Source organism: Podospora bellae-mahoneyi (assembly GCF_035222275.1).
Source record: "Podospora bellae-mahoneyi strain CBS 112042 chromosome 1 map unlocalized CBS112042p_1, whole genome shotgun sequence".
NCBI classification, from domain to species: Eukaryota; Fungi; Ascomycota; class Sordariomycetes; order Sordariales; family Podosporaceae; genus Podospora; species Podospora bellae-mahoneyi.
Genome location: NW_026946359.1, coordinates 4,597,596 through 4,612,885, shown reverse-complemented (window position 1 = coordinate 4,612,885; position 15,290 = coordinate 4,597,596). Strand labels below are relative to the sequence as shown.

Genomic DNA, 15,290 nt, shown 5'->3' with positions numbered 1-15,290 from the left:
CTACTCATCATCGTCCTCCTCATCGTCCTCCTCCTCATCAACATCCATCCCCTCCGCAACCTCCACCGAAAATGATGGCTCCTGATCCACACCCATGTAGCTGTCGCTCATGAAGAAGAGCTTCAAGTCGTGGTGACCCGCCGTGGGCACGGTGAATTCCAGTCTGACGTTGAGTTTCCGTCCTACCGTGATCCGCTTGATTGCCAGCAACTCCTTTGTCTTTTCCTCGCCAACCACCAACCACCAACTCTCCGTCTTCTTGCCGGGGTAAAACGGCGCGTGCACGGTCGGGTCGTACTCCTCGTCCTCGTCAATCTCCCGCTCAATCGCGATCTTGAGGTACGCCGGCTCGCCAGCTCGGATCTCATCCTTGTCCTCCACCTCAACCTCCAGCGAGATTTCGGGATACTTGCTGTTGGTAAAGTTGGCCGCCTGCGCGAGCTGTGCCTGGGTGAACCCGAGATCCTTGATGAGAGGATTGTAGTCAGGATTCTCGTCAGGATCCATCTTGCTCATAAAGTCAAAGATATCCTGAATGTCGTACTTGTTGGCCACCTTGACAGTTTCAGTGGTGAAGTTGGGAATCTGCTTGAGGGGGCTGTCGCGATCCCACATGGCCTGCACCACCATCTGCGACATTTCCATGGCGTTCATAGCGTTAAGACGGCCATCAGAAGACAAGATATCGACGATGGTATTCAACAGGCTGACAATCTTGGTCAAGATGACTTCCTGGTCCTTAGCCAAATCAATCGGGAGGTTCATCCGGGAGAAATGGGCCTGAACCAACACAAAGGCCTTGAAATGAGGCGAATCGAAAGCTGGCTCAGCCATCTTCACGGGAACACTGTCATAGATGCGTCTGAGGATGGCTTCCTCGTGACGCCGGATCTGAATCGATTCAAACTCGGTAGCAGAGGTAACGATTTCGAGAATGCCCTTGAGCTTCGTCTTCGCCGTGAGCGAGAGAAGGAAGGTCTGCATGGTGATGTACGAGATGTTGTAATACGCAGCAATCATGGCAGCGTTCTGAGGAGCGACAGTGCCCTCGTCCTCGTCAAAGTCGACAATCTTGGACTCCGAGAGCTCCTTCAGGGCGGCTTCAACCATGTCAGAGAGGTACTGGCTCAGGCCCTCGTGAGTAGGATCCGTAAGACTGTAGTAGCTTGGGTTGGCGAGCAGTCGGCGATAAAAGTAGGTGAATGTGGCCCAGTTGATAGCATCCTCACCAGACTCGATCATCCTCGTGCTGATCTCGGTCACAAACGCATCCTGGAGGAAGTTGTGAAGATGCGACTCAACGGGCAAAGCTTCGTTGAGGAATTTTTTGTAATACTCTCTCTTCACCGCCGGCACCATCAGCACACCGCGACCACGGCCGTCGCGCGAAGACTGCGAAGCCTTGCCGAACATTTGCAGAACCTCGTTGAGCGGGTAGTCAACATAGCGGTGCTCTCTGCCCTCGAAGTATTGCGTGCCCATGACAATAACGAGGTGGGCAGTGCAATCCAGCTCCCAGCAGACATCGCGAGAGGCGATGAGAACCTGGATGGCATTATTCTTGTAGAGATGCATGACAATGCGCTTGTCACTCTGGCTAAGAGCTTCGTGGTAGTAGCCAACGCCGTGGGAGAGAGCCTCCGCGAGAGCTGGCTCTTGGACACGCTCGAGAAGCTTCTGTATCTGCTCAACCTCAACGTTCAAGAAGCGGTCCTCATCATCATCTGCCAATGCGGCAGTGAGGATGTCCCTTGCTGTGGCTCTAGTTTGCTTGCGGCTGGGCACAAAAATGAGAGCCGGCTGATCAGGCGACATCTGAGTCACAGCCAGATATGTTGGCTTAGCCATCGCCAGCATCAGGGATGGGAAATGAGGAATGGTGTATGACTGAATGTGAAGCTCCAGAGGAACGGGCCTGACATGAGGGCTAAAATTATAGATATCATGCTTCTTGGCGTCAATCCACTCTCCCACATCGCGAGCGTTGGAAAGGGAAACACTGAGACCAACGATTCTGACCGGGAGCTCAGTCTGGGTGCGGATGTAGTGCATGCGCGACACGATGATCTCGTAGATGTATCCCATCTGCCCACCAAGCATGTGCAGCTCATCGGTAATGAAGAGCTCCACAGTCTGGACGTTCTTTCTGCGCTTCCATTGTCTGGACAAGACATCCCACTGAAGAGGCGTCGCCAGAATCAAGTCACCTTGCTCGAGGAGCTTCAGATCAGCAGTAGTCTCTCCAGTCAGCTTGACAATATCCTTGCCCCCCCTGAGATTGGCAAACTTCTTCTGCCAATCTTGATAGCGCAGGTCCACCAACTCCTGGAACGGAGCAATGTACACTGCACGTCCAGACTCCTGCTTGTTCCAGTGACGAAGCAAGGCAAACTCGGCACAGACGGTCTTGCCGCTGCTCGTGGGAGCGGCCACAAGGACATTGTTGTCGGTGCCGTAGAGCGAGTTGAAAGTTTGCGTTTGGATCTTGTTGAACTGGGTCAAGTCAGGGTAGAGAGCGGCATAGTCCTTGGCCTTCAGGGCGGTAACCGGCAGAGGCTGCAAATCAAGAAGCTCAGTGTGTGGTGGGAACCTCTCTGGCAGGATCAGCTGCTGGAATGATACTGGCAGTCGAGTCTCGGAGTGCATCCAGCGGTCCGAAATCACCGAGATGAAGTAATTAGGCGGCATTGGCTCAGTGATGGGCACTGTGAACTCTACAATGTGTTCATTCGCATCAGACTCGGCATAGTCCTTGCGGAGGATGAACTGGTCATGGAAGAGAATGTCTTCACCATCGCAGTCTTCTACCATGATCCAGAAGCTTTCAGACAACCCATGAACGTCAACATCCCACTCAAAGTTGGGCGTGATGGTCAACTCGACCCGGAGCATGGAGCGAGTCATGGGCTGGACGTTGGCCTGAACTTCGACGCGAGGAAACTTGGCCACAAGCGTGCAAACAGTCTTTCCAGCCTTGGGCATGCCGAGCAACTCGCCCATGCGAGGGGGATCAAGGTCCAGATAGCTGCTGAAAGGCACCTCTATCCGCTCAGCCTTTCTGACGATTTCGCCTGGGCAGCTGGGGAACTGTCTGAGAGGAGACATAGTCGGCCACATTCTCTTCTCAGCCATCTTGCACAGGTTCAGAGCCAACTTGGCAACTGAAGCCCATCCCTTCTTGAGGGTGATTTCGAAGATGGCACGAAGGATGCGGCCAGCAGACTGAGTGACATAGACCATGTCGGCCATCAGGGCAAGGCCATCCAGTCGCAGGCGAGAAATGTAGGCCTGAAGCAGAACATTGATCTTGGCAGTTGGCTCCTCGATGCTCTCCTTGACGGGAATGGGCACACGAGCAAGCAGCTTGGCCAGTTCAAGCTTTTCTTCTTGACGAACCGGAATGTACTTGAACTCGCCACTCTGTGCAAAGACACGGAAGAGCTCCACATCATTCATCGCCGGCTGGATCAGCTTGTTGTAGGTGTCCATGGACGAGTTTGTGATGTAGTAATGAGAGGCGATACGACCAAGCTCGGTAGACTGGAGCTTGCCGGTCTTTTCCTCGTATTTGATCAAGTTCGACTTCTTGAGCACAGTAGCGGCCGAGTGTATTAGATCGACACGTTTCTGCTCCAATGTCTCATCATCCTCGTACTCTGCGCCGACGCTGTAGAGACCGGGCGACCGGAGCATGCGAACGAAGAGATAGGTGTAGCCGAGCCACTCCACACCTTCATCGCGGCTGCGAACATTGCCCAGGACGATTTCGGCGTTGAGATTGTCCACCAGCTTGCTTGCAAACTGACTTTCAATAGGCAGCTGCTGGTTGAGAAGCGAAAGATAGTACGTCATTTCTCCCTGAGTGGTGATGATGATGCCTTCACCGTATGTGTCGAACTGTGGGCGACCGGCACGACCAAGCATCTGCAGGACATCCTGAGGGCTCAATTCAACCCAGCTACCCTTTTCTGGAGAATAAACTTGAGTACCCTTGATAATGACTGTGTGAGCAGGCAAGTTGACACCCCAAGCGAGGGTGGCCGTGCAGACAAGCACCTGAATATGGCCGCTAGAGAAAAGATCCTCCACATCAGTGCGATCAGCTCGGCTCATACCAGCGTGATGGATACCAAAACCGTAGGGCAAGATGTTCTTGAGATCCGTATTGTTGACTGCATTCGCTGCTTCACTAAGCACCTCACGAGTACCAGCATCGTGCTTGAGGATCTGGTTGATGGTATCCATCTCCAAAGCCTTGTCGCGAATGTACTTGGCCGTCTTTGCCGTTTCTTTTCTCGAATGAACGAAAATCAGCATTTGGTTGCGGTGAGTGCCGACATGCTCGATCACCTTGGTGTAGGTAATATCGTTCATGGTCTTGAGTTGCTTGATGGCTTTCCTCTCGGTGATGCCAATGAATTCTTGGCGCAACGGGCAGGGACGGAATGAACCATCAAAATGGAACAAGCCCTTGGCCATATCAACACGCAGGAAGCTTGCGACATCTTTGTAGTTCGGCAAAGTAGCAGAGAGACCAACAATACGGACTGGTTCACCGGTTTGCTCGGTCTTGCGAATCGTCCTGCTCACAATGCTCTCCAAAACCGGGCCACGATCATCATGTAGAAGATGGATTTCGTCGATAATGATCAGCCGAACCAGATTTGTGTAGGAGATATCAGTGGCCTTTCTGGTGATGACATCCCACTTCTCAGGTGTCGTGACAATGATCTGAGTCTCAGAGATTTGCTGCTTGGTGAGCTGCCGGTCACCAGTCAATTCCGAGACCTTGATACCATACGGCTCCAGACGCTTGCCAAAATTGCCGACCTGCTCCTGTACAAGAGCCTTCAGGGGGGCAATGTAGACAATCTTGAAGGCGTCGAGGTCAATCTCACCCCTCTCGTTCCTGTTCTTGCCAATCTCTCTGAGAATGGTGAGCATAGACACGTTGGTCTTGCCGGAACCTGTCGGGGCGCAGACCAGCATGTTGCCGTCGTCATGAAACGCAGTAGGGAAGCACTTTGACTGAATCTTGTTGAGAGACTTGGTTGTGCTGAAAGGAGGTTGAGCCCACTCTGGCATCTCCGAAATAGGGATGTTCACATCGCTAGGATCATTACGCTTCTTGGGTGGAGGCACATGAATTTCTTCGTAGCCCTTGAAGGTTCTTTTTGTGGTACCTTCCGGTAGCCTGACCTTGGGATTGGTGTTGAGATGATTGCCTTGGTCGAACACGAGATTTTCCAGGTTGATCAGTTTCTTGGGTTGAAGACCGCCGACCAACTGACCATCAGGCTTTTCCTGCTTTGGGGCTTTCCCGTCGGCAAAGGCACCAGAGTCAATGTCCATCTTGATTTCCATCTTTGGCTTCTTTTGGTCATCCTTGGACTTGCCATGAAGTTCGTCCAGAATCCACCGCAGCCCTTCTGAAGCCATTTCTCTTTCGATTGTGTCTCGTTCCTTCTGGTCCTCTGCCCTGGCCAGCCGTGTAAGCCAAACAACCTTTTCCCGGTTCTCGATCAGCTTTTGCACAATCTCATGGTGCTCGTAGTCAAAGAGCTCCATGAGGTCATTTTCAATGTCGCGAAGTTGCTTCTCCTCTCCACCTGGCTCATCTGGCTCTCCTGAAAGGATCTTGAGCGCAAGGGAGGTCTTGTCGTGCTGAACATGGGCATCTGGGTAAAGGCGACCAATTTGCCGTTGTAACCAATATGCATCAATATCTCGGGCCGGCACAAAGTTCTTCTCCTCGGACTTGTCCTTCCCGTTTGGCGCTGCATCGATAACAATAGTGTCGCCATCAACCAACCCTACCTCCTCCTCATCCCGATCAATCCCAGCCTCCCCACCCTCGGCAACCTCCTGAAGCTCTGGCCGATCCTCATCGTCAATGTCCTCTTCCTCGTCCTCAGAAGAAGACTCGTCCCGTACTACATCTACCATGCCATCATCATCTTCGTCGTTTTCAAAGTTGACCGCAACACCTTGGCGGCCATCAATTTCATCATCGGCATCTGGTCTGGCATCGCCCATTTCCTCATCCTCGTCGTCCTGCGCATCGTAATCTGTGATCTTCTTACCAAGATTTACCAGCTCATTGAACTGCTTTGGATCCATAGACTCGCCCAATATCCCATCAATTTCCTTCTTCTTGTCAAAATCCTTGAGGTCATCATCCTTGAGGAACTCCAGTACGGCATCAGCCGCGCTGCGCACTGTGTCGTGGGGTAGGTCACCCAAGTGCTCGGCCACAATCGTCAGGATGAGGTTGAATGCGTCCCGTGTTGGCTGTGTTCGTGGTCGGTAGATGATACCCTCGATCATGTCGGTGCTCGCGAGAATACCACCGCCGCGGGTCTCGGTCTTGCCCTTCTTCTTCTTGTCCTTCAAGTGTTGGAGAATATCAGCGCCTTCCTGTACATCTCCTCGCTCGACGTTGGGCATGGCACTGGTCTTTTTCGTCTTTGGGGCCGCATCGCGGCCGACACGTGCGCCCATATCCTTGATGGAGAGACGACCGGCGAGAGATTCTGGGTCGCCTGTGGCCTCGTCTGTTCGTCTTGTGACAAACCGACGGTCCGCCTGGAGGACCAGGTTGGACATGGCCGAGTACTTGTACTGCGAGACATCGCGCTGATAGTCGGACATGTTGGCGGATGGTGGAGATGGATGATACGGGGAGAAATCGACGAGGTGAGGATGGTCGTCTCAAAATTATGGGATTTCGCAGTCGCCGCAGCGAAACCTGTCTGTGGCGGAAACTATTCCAACCCAGCCCCGCCCCAAAACTGAACTCAGGCTTGTTTGAAGAAGCTGAAAGAAATATGCATTCGAGTGCCGCATCAAATGACTGAATTCGTGGTGGGTGGACGACGCAGGTCACACGTTGTTGAGATGTGGATGTGGTGGAAAATAGCAGTCGCGCTGCTCGCGTCTGAGAGTTGAAGCTGCCATGCGCCGTCCTCAATGTGGGAATTTTTTGGGTAGTTCCGCGACGTCCTCTGATTGGCCGCCTGCTGTCAAAGTAAACCGTAGTTGAGGCATATTTAGTGAGGACACCACTGATGGCCCCTGCATTTATATCAAGTCAACTTCCCTAACAAACAGCCAGTGTGTTTACAAGTTGCTCAAGACAGTATCTTGTCACAAACAACAACACCACTTACTGACTACAGCAATACGAGGTTATTCATGAAATTGTCAAGAATACGCTGAATCCATGGGTGTTTAATATACTCTTCTTCAAAGACAACTGGGCCCATAAACCGAAGCCAGCATCCTCAATCTTTTGTTAGCGAACGCTTCAACCTCACCTTACAACTCACCGCAATGCCCAGCCCAACCAGTGATACCCTCACAACCATACAAAGAGTTCTCGACCCCTACATCAGACCACGTGAAGAAGCAGCACATATTCGACGAATGATAGCATTGCATCTGGAGTCTAGTCTCCAGCATGGATCTGTTAGAGAACCCCTGGCTCTGGTTACTGATCAGAAGCCTGGCCCAGCCCCCACCACCCAAGGCCTTTATCGACAATATCTCGAGGCTTTGAGGGCAAACATCAAAGCCCGTGACGAGTTCAGAAAGCAGACTCATGAAACCAGTTATGCAAGCGAGCCAGAAGAAGATGACAGCTCAAATGGAGGCCTAGAGCGACTCCAGGAGCACCTGGCGATTATCAGTCTCGAAAAGAAGCGCGAGAGGCTCCAGGCAATCGAAAAGCACCTCATCCAGCTGAGTCAAAAGCCAGCAGCATTGCCAGATTTCATGAACCCCAAGGAGGTATTTCGAGACAGTCGACCTCTACCCAACATTCCAAGAGAGATCGTCTCCGCCATGACTCTCGATAACACCTCCATCAACGCCCACCTCAAAGACCTAAACGACCAACTAGAGAAACACGTCTTCGAGGCAAAGCTATTACTCCAAAAAGAAGAGAAAGCCCTAGACAAGGTCAGGTCACAATCCGCCGCCCGCCCAGAAACCACCACCGACAGCGCCAAACTCGAAGCCCTCAACAAAACCAGGATAGAACTCATCAGCTGGATCGAAAATGAACTTTCCAAAGCATCAGGCGACGACGCCGACCACCCCCCAGGCAGTTCAGACAACCGATTCCGCGCCAGCAAAGCGTCCATTAACGAGCCCCTTGACATGGACGCCCAGCTGGCCAGTATAAAGGATAAATACGACCAATACCTCGAGGCTCGCAAATTCCTCCTCAATCTCGTCAGCCAACACCCTAAACCAAACATCAAACCCACCAAACCAGCAGATATGAACTCACAGAACGAGTCTGGGCTGTCTTCTCAACCAACGTCCGCAGCACAACTCCTCACCCCCTACCTAGAACAACTCCTCGCCCTCTCCCGCGAGCAAAAGAGTCTCATTGCTCAGAAACACCATCTGAACAATACAATCAGCAAACAAGTTAAGGAAAACACCACGGCTTTGGATCATCTAGCTCAAGAAAGCCAGTTGATACCCGCACACCCTATGCCGGGAGGCAATAGGGTAATGTCCAGTGACCATACCCTCTCCACCAGCAATGACGACTACACCCAAGTTTCTGGCCGTGTCAAACAATGGGTGTATGCAGCTGAGCAAGCCAAGATTGCCACGTTTGAGACAGTAACGGAGAAGATTGAGGAAGGGCAGGTGGCGCTGGAGGGGTCGTTGCAGACGTTGGCGGAGGTGGATCTCTTGCTAGGACAGAAGGCCAGAGAGGGAGCAAGCATGAACGAAGGGGAGGAGGATATCTGGATGGCGGAGGGGAGCTGGCCTGCGAGAAAACACACCCGTCGAGGAAGCAAGATGGTTGAGCAACCAGCAGCAGCGGCCAAGACAGGAACGGTTTGGGATATGGTCAAAGGGAATCTGGGGCTGCTGAGGTCTGATGAGTGAAATGTATTGTATTATGTAGTTAAAGGTGGCAAAAAAAAGACGATTCTACCAGTTCCCCTGTATTTTTGCCTGCTTGCTGCCTCAAAGACGCCATGGGAATTTACATTATTCCGTGCAACATCATGCCTCCCTATCTATCTCCCACCCAAAATACCCGATATTCGCAACGCCAGATCCAAAATCGAAAGATGTTCATCCGCCCCGTCCACCAACCTCTTATCAATCTCCGAGAATACCAACAGAATCTTGTTCTTTTGCGCGTCCTCAATTGTCTCGTCATACACTACCGCCTGATAAAGCTGAGTTACCACCTGCCCAGCACTCCACCCATCCGCCACCATATCCTCCACCTCCTTCGCAATAGGTGTATAATTCCCCCCCAAAGTCGTCGGCCTCATCGCCTTGACAAGTCTCTGAATCGTCTCGTCAGGAATCACCCCCGCAATATCCTGCACGATCTTGACCGAAACCGTCTTCTTATCCACATCCATCCCATCCTCCCCATCGTCTCCTCCACCAGGCTGCTGCACCGCCCCAACCAGTCTCGCCGCACTCTGCAGATAAGTAATCGCCTTTCTCAAATCCCCCTCCGCACAGTTTATCAACCCCTCCACCGCACCCTCGTCCAACCCAACCTTTTCCTTCTCTGCAATCTCCTCCAATCGTTTCTTCGCATTCCCCTGGTCCAAACTCTTGAACCTAAACTTGCTACACCTCGACGCCAATGGGTCAATGATCCTCGTGACGTAGTTGCAAATCAAACAAAAACGGGTAATCTTGCTGTATGTCTCCATTGTCCGTCTCAAGGCCGACTGCGCATCCTGCGTCATGCTGTCTGCCTCGTCCAGAATGATGATCTTAAACGGGGGGCAGGGGTAGCGGGCTTTGTAGGCGGCAGAGGAGACGTTGGTGAGCTGCATACGGGCGAAATCCTTGACTTTTTCGCGGACGATGGAGATGCCGCGCTCGTCGGAGGCGTTGAGCTCGAGGACACGGGATTTCATCAGTTCGGGACCGTAGAGCTCTTTGGCGAGGGCGAGGATGGTCGAGGTTTTGCCTGTTCCTGGGGGTCCGTAGAAGAGCATGTGGGGGAGCTGGGGAGAAAGTGGCATGTTAGTTGGGAAACTTGAAGGTGGTGAAGAGGGTGAACATACGTTGGAGGCTTGGAGGGTTCGCTGGAGGACGGTGATGGTGTGGTCTTGGGCGGTGACATCGCTGAGGGTTTTGGGTCGGCTGGAGGGGGATGAGGGTCAGTATTTAGGAAGTTGAAGTGTTGATCATGATGAAAAATACGTACTATTTCTCAACCCATGGTTGCACTCTGGTGTTCTCGCCATCTTTCTTCTCGATTTCTTTGGTGGCTGCTCCATTGGCAAGGGCAGCCTTTCGGGCCTTGAGGTCAAAAAAGTTGGCCATAGTTGTGGATATCGGATATGTAGATTCGCTTGTATCTGGAAAAGAAGACTTTCCGGTTATTGAGAAGATTGATCGGCCTGGAATGAAAATCAATGCAAAGAGGTTAAGCTGTGAAGGTGATGCTACTGCAGGCAAACCTTGAGGTTGACGATGCTAGTATGAAGGTACTTTACGCGTCAAGTTGGAAAAAGCGCGACGACCGCGTCGTTGGGGACAGGGGTTCTCCAAACTGGCCCCCACTCTCGGTACCTGTGGCTCCACAACACCGATGGTCAGTCATGGAGGGGTGCTTCACACGCAACTGTTCCCCTCCACAGCCTTCCCAACGACATTAGTGTAATGTGTAGAATGTTTCAGAGTCCATATGTTTCCCCTGTCTATACTGCCTTTGATATGAACAGGTTAGATTCAACATATCTTCCATGCGCCTGTTTTTATGTTGCAAGAGGTTTAGACTTGAACAGCTGGTCTCTCTGGCATCAAGACCCCTCCAGACATTCACCTACCCGGGCCGGCTTTAATATAAAACAAGGCTGCCAAGTCCAAATTTGCATGTTGAATGCACGCTTCTCGAGATACCAACGAAGAGTAATGACCACATCAGTAGCCGAAGGCATCGACTAAGGTAGCAGATCAACGAGTGAAAACAAAGGCATGGTTGCCTACCAAGAGTGGGGACAGGCCGAATGACTTGTATTCCCAGATCTTTCACACTACTGGTATGGGGTTCTCAAATTGCCTGGCGAGGTAACTCGACATTCCATAGAAGCCCAAGCATGCAGTTTTACATCAGGCAATGCTACCACATTGTGCCGTTATTAACCAATCGATCCCTTTCAGTCTCCAACTCTCAATAACTGTTGCCCCGCACTTTGTCCCAACTGTCAGTTACACCCAACGTTAGCGCAGGCAAAGGCCGCTAATCTCGTAGGCGGGACCTGCCTATAACCTTGTCCGGGCACTGCCTTTCGACCATTTGTGCTGACCCGGACCCCTTCTCCCAAACATCCCACTCGTGAGAACCTCATTCCCAGCATAGCTTCCAGCTACCCTTGACGGTCCGCAGCACAGTTCTTCGCTGTTTTATTCATTATACACTCCGCCTTGACGACATCCATTTCGACAACATTCATCTACAATGGCGGACCAGTCCGTCTTCCGGATCACAAAGGTGGGTTGCCGTGGTTCGACGCTCTCGGACAGTGGGGGAGAGCACACACCGCAGGGCTGCAACATGGATGGGCTCGAAGGTGTACCGAAGGCTGACACAGACGGCGATGTCGGTCTTGATGTATAGGAGCTGAGTGACCTCCAGAAAAACTCGGATCTTTGTAAGCTGGCATGGTCTCCAAAACGGTAGCCCCGTGTATCTTCAGCTCACAAGACTCCTTAGCTCTCGCCGTCGCTTGTCGTGACATAGATGTCCGAAACGTCAAGGCCCTCATCATTGGTCCCCACGAGACGCCGTATGAATTCGGCTTCTTCGAGGTAACATGAAATGAGTCTGCAACGATTGGTAGCTGGCTAACATACCGGCAGTTCGACTTCAAGTTCAACAAGGGTACGTGATGATGGTTTATAAGAGACATTGACATTCGCTTTCCGGCATCTTTGTCATTGTTCGCTCAGCAACCAACCTGATCTTCTCTAGATTACCCCCGCAAGTCACCAACAGTCACTTGTACCACGACAAACTCTGGCCGTACCCGGTTTAACCCCAACATCTATGCTAATGGAAAAGTTTGCTTGTACGTACAGGAGCGATCAATCGGGGGGGAGTCCGGGCTAACCAGGATATAGGTCGATTCTCGGGTACTTTCTTGTCTCTCTCTGCGCACGCTTCTTCTCGTTTTGGACTAACAAGACCTAGGACATGGCGTGGAGAACCTGGTGAGGAGTGGTCAGCTGCGCAGGGCCTTGAGTCTATCCTACTCTCGATCCAGAGCCTGATGTCTACGAATCCCTATGAAAACGAGCCCGGATTCGAAGATGCCAATGAGTCATCGGACAAGAAGAACCAGAAGGACTACGTCCAAAAGGTAACGAAATCGATGGTTCATTGCCGGTTGCGAGGCTGACGGGAGGACAGATTCGGCATGAAACCCTCCGAATCTCGGTGATTCAACGTCTGGAGGAGTATCTTGGGATGGATGCAGGCGGATCTATCACCCCAATGGTGCCAAGTGACTACGATCTCGACATGGATACGCTAGATGAGGATAGCACCCCGTTCCTGCCATTCAAGGATCTATGCAAGCGTCGCTTCCTGTGGTACTATGAGTCGTACCTCGCAGCCGTCCAGAAGGGGAAGGAAGAGACCAAGGACGGGCAATCTTTCACCAGGATGCCTTTTGAAGGAGCTAGCAACTCGATGGAGGGAAAGTTCAACTACCCAGAACTGGAGAGGCGGCTGCGCAACATCAAAAATGCTCTTGATGCGGAGACTGACCGATGGGCGGCTGAGGGAATGGAGGCCAAGGCCAAAGAGACCACCGTCGCGGTCAACCTCTATCGCCAGTTCGAGCAGGTGGTCGAGTCCTTCAAGCGTGCCGACCTCCCGCACAACATCGAACTGGTCGACAGCAACCCCTTTATCTGGGCAGTCACTTATTTCGGGAAGCCTATGACGAATCTTGATGGTGGGCTGTTCAGATTCAGGCTTCACTTCAGCCCCAGGTTCCCAGAAGAACAGCCTCGTGTTAGATTTGAGACCCGTCTCTTCCACCATAGGATATCCCCTGATGGAACACCATGCTATGTTTCTGCGATCAGTAAGAGAGAGGATGTCAAGTCTCACATTGAGGCGGTGATTGATGCTTTGGAGGAGGAGAACCCTCCGTACGATCCTCGGACGCTGGTCAATCCGGAAGCCTTCAAGCTGTACTGGGGAGGAGTGGACGAGCGCCGCAACTACAACAGGCGTCTTCGTCGCTCGGTTCAGCAGTCTATGGAGTAACTAAGCCCGTTGGATTATTCATGCGGCGTTTTACCAGGCTAACATACTATAGGGACTTTTAAACCACTTCCACCATACGTTTTCTCACATCAGCTTGTTAGGATACAGGATCCGAAAGGCAAGCTTCACGGCGTTTTGAGGCTGGGATTTGGGGATGTAGCGATGAGGCAAGGGTTATAGTCAGCTTATTTATGGCTTTTAATATGCGGTGCTGCTGGTGTGGTCGACATGTGACGATAGCTGTTTTGTTGTCCAGTTGCTGTCGTTCTGACAGGCATCTTTTCTTACTTCCCCGGGAGCGTAGTCAAACAATAGCTTAAATTCGGGCAAGCGATGGGAGGTTTGGGGGGCTGGGCTGGGACATTGATAGATGGTCATTTCGCTGGAGCATTTGTGAGGAATTGAAGTGTGTTTTGTAGCCACTTACAGCGTGAGACGTGATGTGATGTGTTTGTTGTGAATGAATAGCTCAGCTGACCTGAACAGTGAGAAGTCCATTTGCAGTTAAAAGCCTATTGTTTAACATCTATCCTGTTGCCATGTAGTCCTGTCTGTTGTTCCCTTGTGGAAATTCAAACTCCAAAAACGCCTAGCTGATGCCCCCCTTTGTGTTGCTCTATATTCGTCCACTTCATAATGATCTCCTGAAAGTTTCTCTCACTGTCATGTCTTATTGCCCCTTCCTTTTCTTTCTCACGAGATAGATCACGACCGCTTCCCTCCCCTCTTCTTCTCAATCTTGTCCCTCCCCGGCACATACGGCGCCGCGATCCCGACCAACTTCTGCGGCTGATTACTCCCCATCAAACCCCCTCCTGCACCTCCACCACCATCCTGCTGCCCAGCCGTAAACTCGAACCTCCCAGCCGTCCCCTGGTTTGACCCCCCCGTCATCACAACCGGAACCCCCGGCGTCGGCGCCTTGAGCTGTTCAGCATGTAACTTATCCAAACTCTCGCCCACGATTGCGTACTGATTCCAGTTTATAGGCGGGCATCGGACGACAGTTTGTGGTTTGGGTAACTTCCTCCATGCTGGCTCCTTTTCCTTCTCCTCTCCATCTTGCTTCTTAGTGTCCTCGTCGGAGTCGTCAGAGTCAGAGTCGGAGGGCGGTGATCCCCCGAATAGGGCCTCTTCCTTTTGGCCAACCTTTCCGATTGTGAGGTCTGCGACAAAGGAGGCTGGGTCGGAGAGGGCGGAGAGTTTAGCTTTGTGGAGGGATTTGATATCTGCTTGGGCGCGTTGGCGCTGGAGTTGGAGGATGGAGATTGCTGATTTGAGGGCTAGGACGTCGGGGTTGGAGTCGAAGTCTAGTGGGACTGGTTGGGGAGGGGGGATGGCGGTTTGGGCTTGGGGTTGGGAGGTGTGGGAGAGGGGTGGGCGGGAGAGGGAGAAGTCGGGGATTGTTGGGGGTGGGATAGGGGTTTCTTTTGGGAGGTGAGGGGGGATGGTCGGTTTGGTGGGGTCGAGTTTGGGGGTTATGGGGGATATTGGGGGGCGGGTTGGGGAGGGTGCTCTGGTGGTTGTGATCGTGGTGGGGAGTTGTGGTGGTTGTTGATGGCGTTGTGGTGCTTGTCGTGATGATGAGTTTGGTGGTGGTGGTTGAGGTTGAGATGGTTGTTGTTGAGGTGCGGAGCCGGGTCCGGAACCGTGCGCCGCGCCGGAGGCCGGCGTGGCCTGTGTTCCGTCGTTTATGATGGTGAGGCCGGGCATGGTCGCCGGTTGGTGTTGGGTCGCGCGCGAGGCTCTGAAGTTGGGTTGAGGAGCAAAGCGCGTTTTGCGCAAGCTGAACTGGGAGCGCAGAAAAGTCAAGTCAAAAAACGTGAGTAACCCGACAGAAAGCGCGGCTTGCAGGCGCGGAAGCAAGGGGAGATGTTTGTCTGCGTGGCTCGTTGGTTGGCGTTTGGCCTCCAGGCTGACTGTGAGGATGTCAAAGAAAGGCGGGGAATTAGGCGACGGCGGCTTGGGGGGGGTCGCCAAGGGCGGATGATTAACCGATTGCCCCACC

The 15,290-nt window shown here is 52.4% G+C and overlaps 5 protein-coding genes across 5 annotated transcripts; 2 read left to right on the top strand and 3 right to left on the bottom strand.

Moving 5' to 3' along the window:
• On the bottom strand, window positions 1–6,651 carry brr2 (Pre-mRNA-splicing helicase BRR2; the record flags this gene model as incomplete). Its single annotated transcript, XM_062874600.1, has 1 exon — window positions 1–6,651. The coding sequence occupies one exon, from the start codon at window positions 6,649–6,651 to the stop codon at window positions 1–3; it is 6,651 nt and encodes a 2,216-aa protein (XP_062737830.1).
• A 681-nt stretch (window positions 6,652–7,332) lies between these two features.
• QC761_113250 (uncharacterized protein) lies at window positions 7,333–8,910 on the top strand (the record flags this gene model as incomplete). The annotated part of the gene is made up of 1 exon (XM_062874601.1): window positions 7,333–8,910. One exon carries the CDS (start codon window positions 7,333–7,335, stop codon window positions 8,908–8,910), a length of 1,578 nt encoding a protein of 525 aa, XP_062737829.1.
• RFC2 (Subunit of heteropentameric Replication factor C (RF-C)) lies at window positions 8,900–10,973 on the bottom strand. The gene is made up of 4 exons (XM_062874602.1): window positions 10,833–10,973; window positions 10,208–10,712; window positions 10,065–10,143; window positions 8,900–10,004 (listed from the first exon to the last, which is right to left on the bottom strand). Exons 2-4 carry the CDS (start codon window positions 10,324–10,326, stop codon window positions 9,045–9,047), a joined length of 1,158 nt encoding a protein of 385 aa, XP_062737828.1. The 5' UTR covers window positions 10,327–10,712; window positions 10,833–10,973; the 3' UTR covers window positions 8,900–9,044.
• Window positions 10,935–13,727, top strand: QC761_113280 (uncharacterized protein). Its single transcript, XM_062874603.1, has 10 exons — window positions 10,935–11,045; window positions 11,167–11,497; window positions 11,624–11,657; window positions 11,720–11,814; window positions 11,866–11,887; window positions 11,978–12,074; window positions 12,127–12,138; window positions 12,197–12,365; window positions 12,416–13,278; window positions 13,335–13,727. Exons 2-10 carry the CDS (start codon window positions 11,465–11,467, stop codon window positions 13,342–13,344), a joined length of 1,335 nt encoding a protein of 444 aa, XP_062737827.1. The 5' UTR covers window positions 10,935–11,045; window positions 11,167–11,464; the 3' UTR covers window positions 13,345–13,727.
• A 260-nt stretch (window positions 13,728–13,987) lies between these two features.
• On the bottom strand, window positions 13,988–14,995 carry QC761_113290 (uncharacterized protein; the record flags this gene model as incomplete). Its single annotated transcript, XM_062874604.1, has 1 exon — window positions 13,988–14,995. One exon carries the CDS (start codon window positions 14,993–14,995, stop codon window positions 13,988–13,990), a length of 1,008 nt encoding a protein of 335 aa, XP_062737826.1.
• Window positions 14,996–15,290: the final 295 nt, after the last annotated feature.